Consider the following 4,381-nt stretch of genomic DNA (forward strand, 5'->3'; position numbering starts at 1 on the left):
GTTGGAGTCTGCAGTCACTGAAGCAAGGAAGCCTCATGTTCGCTTCCAGCTGCCTGGCTGCCGGCCGCCATCTTGGCTGACAGTTAATTTGCATAAGGATATGCTGATTAGCCAATGGGAAGGGTAGCAGTCGTACGCTAATTACCATGTTTCTCTTTTATTAGTGTAGATTTTTAAATATATTTTTATTGATTTCAGAGAGGAAGGGAGAGGGAGAGAGAGACAGAAACATCAATGATGAGAGAGAATCATTGATCAGCTGCCTCCTGCACGCCCCCTACTGGGGATTGAGCCTGCAACCCGAGCATGTGCCCTTGACCAGGATCAAACCCAGGACCTTCCAGTCCGCAGTCCAATGCTCTATCCACTGAGCCAAACCAGCTAGGGCCAAATGCTACCATTTTCTAGTTACTTAATTTCTGACAAATTGTTTAATTCACCTGGACCTCAGTGTCTCCCTCTGTAAAATGGGAATAATGATACTCAGATTTAAAATGTTGTGAAGATTAAATGAGGCATTGAGTGTACCTGATACAAAGCAGATTGTATTTCTCATACCCTTTTCAAGTTTACTTAAGCATGGCCTATGTACATTTACCTCTGCTATTATAAGAATCACGGAAAAAATTCACATATGTTGATGTAGGGTAGACAGGGCTATTGTATATATGACACTGTAATTTTCCCTCATGCACCAGAGGTTGCCAATCAGGTAAGCCGCAATGGGAGGGGCAGCACCTGGATTAGGGCAGTGTGTGACAGTGTGATGCGGTCCTGCCTATGTAGTTACACTCTGCTGACATTTACTATTTCATGCTATGTGAGGTGGAGGCAGTCTGAGTCAGAGGAAGTTCACTTATGCACTAGTTAGGAAAAAATGAGGTTTAAAAAATTTTCAAGTACAAAGTAGATGCTAAATAGTAGTTCCACGAAGACACCCTATTCGAAAGATATGACTAGCTCTTAGTTTTCACTGATCCCATGTACAGGCAGACCTCGGAAATATTTCAGGGTCAGTGCCAGACCACCGCAATAAAGCAAATATCGCAATAAAGTGAGTCATAATTGTTTTGCTGGTGGAGGATCTTGCCTTCAATCTGTAATAAATGCACAATAAAGCAAAGCACAATAAAACAAGGCATGCCTGTATGCAAGTGTGGCCCAAAGAGTCCATTGGCAAGTGAGGACCCCTTCTCTCCTGGGTGGTTATGCAGGCCAGGTGAGATGCTATGTAAGCGTGCTTGAAGTCTGTCCAGGGCTGCATTGGTGGGAGTTACTATGGAAAGGGAGATGCTGCCAGTATTTCTCATGCAATTTGTATTGTACTGTAATTTTTCTTCACTTTCCTCTTGATTTCATATATTATTAAAAAGAACCTAACCCATTTTGGATGAATTTATCATGTAGGGTAGTTCACAGCATGACCTTTGTGTCAGAAAGGCTTGGATTCTGGGAAAATTCCTTCACCTTTCTTCTTTATTGTCTTTTAAAGATGAGGGAAATCGTTTCTATTTTGGTATCATGATAGATAGACTAAAGGATTAAATGAAATGATATGGTTATGTGTTTAGCACTGAAACATGGTAGGAAATAATGTAAAGTTAGTGGGTTCCCACTTAAAGAGATTTTTTGTTGATGATAAAATAATAAAGCTACGTTTGGATTTGTTTACCCTCCATGGCTAATATTTAATTAATTTATTTATTTTTATTGTTGACATTTTAGATTCTTTCTTAAAACATGTGAGTTTGGAGAAACGAATCTAGGACTTCTGGTGCTTCTACAAATTGTGAATTATTATTTTCTCTAATGTTGCATTCTTAAAGTTGAGATTTAATTTACATACCATAAAGTTCACCCCTTTACAGTGAACCTAATGGTTTTTAGTATATTCACAAAGTTGTGCAACCATCAACTGCTATCTAATTCCATGGGATTTTCACTGCTCCAAAAGGAAAGCCTGTACCCATTAGTAGTCATTCTCCATTTTCCCCTCCTACTTAGCCACATCCTCATCTCACCAACACTTCTTTATTGTCCATCTTTTTTTATTACAATTATCCTAGTATGTGTGTAGTCGTATCTCACTTTGGTTTTGATTTGCATTTCCTTGATAGCTAATGATGTAATTATTGGCCACTTGTATATGTTTGAAGAAATATCTATTTAAATATTTTGCCTATTTTTGAAGTGTGTTTATTGTTGTTGTGAGAGTTATTTATATATTCTGGCCACAAGTCCCTTACCAGGTATATGATTTGTAAATATTTTCTCCCATTTTATGGGTTATCTTTTTACTTCCTTGATGATGTTTCTTGATCATGATACATTGTTTTCCCCTAAAGAAAGTGGAATTTTAGAGATTGATCTAGTAATAGAAAGGATCTATTGTTGTCTGCTTTGAGGAACTTTATTATATTTAATTCAATTTAATTCACCAAATTAATTGCGCTCCTACTCAATGCAAAAAAAAAAAATCCTCCCCCCCCAAAACAACAACAACAACAACAACAACAACAACAACAACAACAACAACAACAACAACAACAACAACAACAACAACAACAACAACAACAACAACAACAACAACAACAACAACAACAACAACAACAACAACAACAACAACAACAACAACACACACACACACAACAAAACAAAACAGAAAAACTGAGACATACTAAGTTATATTTCAGAGAGGACTCAGGGAAGAATAAGACCAGTTCCTAGCTAAAGGTACCTAAAGATGCTAGCTGGTTATGTTATGAGAGTTTCAGATACATTGGACTCTTAAGTATTGGACTTGAATTTATCTTCTTATATCTGGAAAAACAGAAAATGTTGATTAATTTAAGCTTGCATTAATGTTTAATTGATGCTGACTTTTATAGTGGAAGAAGGTTATTTTTAAACATTTCCTCTTTTTAATTTGTGTGACGTATAGTGTTTAGCTACTAATTTGGGTCAGTAGGGATTCTTGTTTTGAAAGCCTGTTTCTGCTCGCGTGTTTCAGAGCTAATGCAAACGGAAATGCATCACATCCAGACCCTCTTCATCATGTCTGAGATCTTCAGGAAAGGGATGAAGGAGGAGCTGCAGCTGGACCACAGCACTGTGGATAAAATCTTCCCCTGCTTGGATGAGTTACTTGAAATTCATAGGCATTTCTTCTATAGCATGAAGGAGCGGAGGCAGGAATCCTGTGCTGACAATGACAGGAATTTCGTCATTAACCGAATTGGAGATATTCTAGTCCAACAGGTAAGAGAGGTTTAAAGGTCCTAACCTCAAAAACGGAAAGGTTTGCAGATTCTCTACAGTATTAAACACCGATGGAGAACTGGAATTAATTTCATTTTGATTGACAGATGATTTTGATTGCTTTTCTTTTAGTTGATGTTAGTTTATATGAACTGATGCCTGAAAGTTTCTTAAAGCCAGTGACTGGCCCTATCACTACCTCCACCAGGAGTCACAGCCACAAGTAAATCCCTTTATGAAAATTCTATTTAAACTTCTTATTGTGATGGCTTTCCAATAATGTGGCTCCCCAGTGGGCCTGTGATAGTCTTACCAACATCTTCAAGGCAAGCACGGGCTCGTTTTGGAGGAGGCAGATCTGTAACCATGAAAGCCTCAGAGTTCATGCCTGGGAGACAGGGGTTGTTCTATACGTCAAGCTTATTGAAACACCTATCCCACATCTCTGCTTCTCTCGATCAGTTAATTAATTGGCACCCTAGTTATCCATCTTTCTCCTTTGTCTTGGCCAATGATTAATTACCTGCCTCTTGATCTATTTGTGATGTGCTGACAGAAATCAAATTCCCGACTGAGGGCTGAGTACATGGACATGGTCCCTTAGCCAGTGCACATGCCAGCCAGTGAGAGGTCCCCAAATGTTGCCACATAATCCTTTCTTCAATCTACAAAAATATTCAAACTATAAGTTGAAATCACGAAGACTACAAAAAGAATAAATTATATCAAATGTTTTTTATTTGGCTATTTGGTAATTGAATTAGTTCAGTATAATATAATCATATTAGATTATTGTCTTCCCTTTACCTCTTGACTACTTTCTTTTATTTTAATTGAAAAAGAGAAGTGATTGTGTTCAGAAGTTCCATGATTTTATGCTTTTTTTAATAGTGTAAATAGTTTATTTGTTCATATGCATAAAAAGACCAGTAGAGTATCATGAGCTGCTTTTATAAAACATTTATAATATTGCTAAGAAGCAGGCCCATTAATAGACAAACAGAATATTCCAACATTATTGTCTATTTATAGATTAATAAATAGGCAATTATTTTAAGACTAGAGGCCCGGTGCACAAAAATCGTGCACTGGAGTGTGTGTGTGTGTGTGTGTGTGTGTGTGT

The 4,381-nt window shown here is 37.5% G+C and overlaps 1 protein-coding gene across 8 annotated transcripts in view; it reads left to right on the forward strand.

Moving 5' to 3' along the window:
* Window positions 1–4,381, forward strand: part of ARHGEF28 (Rho guanine nucleotide exchange factor (GEF) 28) — a 224,342-nt gene that overhangs the window by 162,453 nt on the left and 57,508 nt on the right. For all 8 annotated transcript variants that reach the window (XM_014549703.1, XM_014549713.1, XM_014549710.1 and 5 more), the window contains one exon: window positions 3,011–3,258. In XM_014549703.1, the coding sequence (XP_014405189.1) occupies window positions 3,011–3,258 (248 nt within the window). The remainder of the gene's footprint in view (window positions 1–3,010; window positions 3,259–4,381) is intronic.

This window comes from Myotis brandtii, unplaced genomic scaffold (genome assembly GCF_000412655.1).
Source record: "Myotis brandtii unplaced genomic scaffold, ASM41265v1 scaffold115, whole genome shotgun sequence".
NCBI lineage: Eukaryota > Metazoa > Chordata > Mammalia > Chiroptera > Vespertilionidae > Myotis > Myotis brandtii.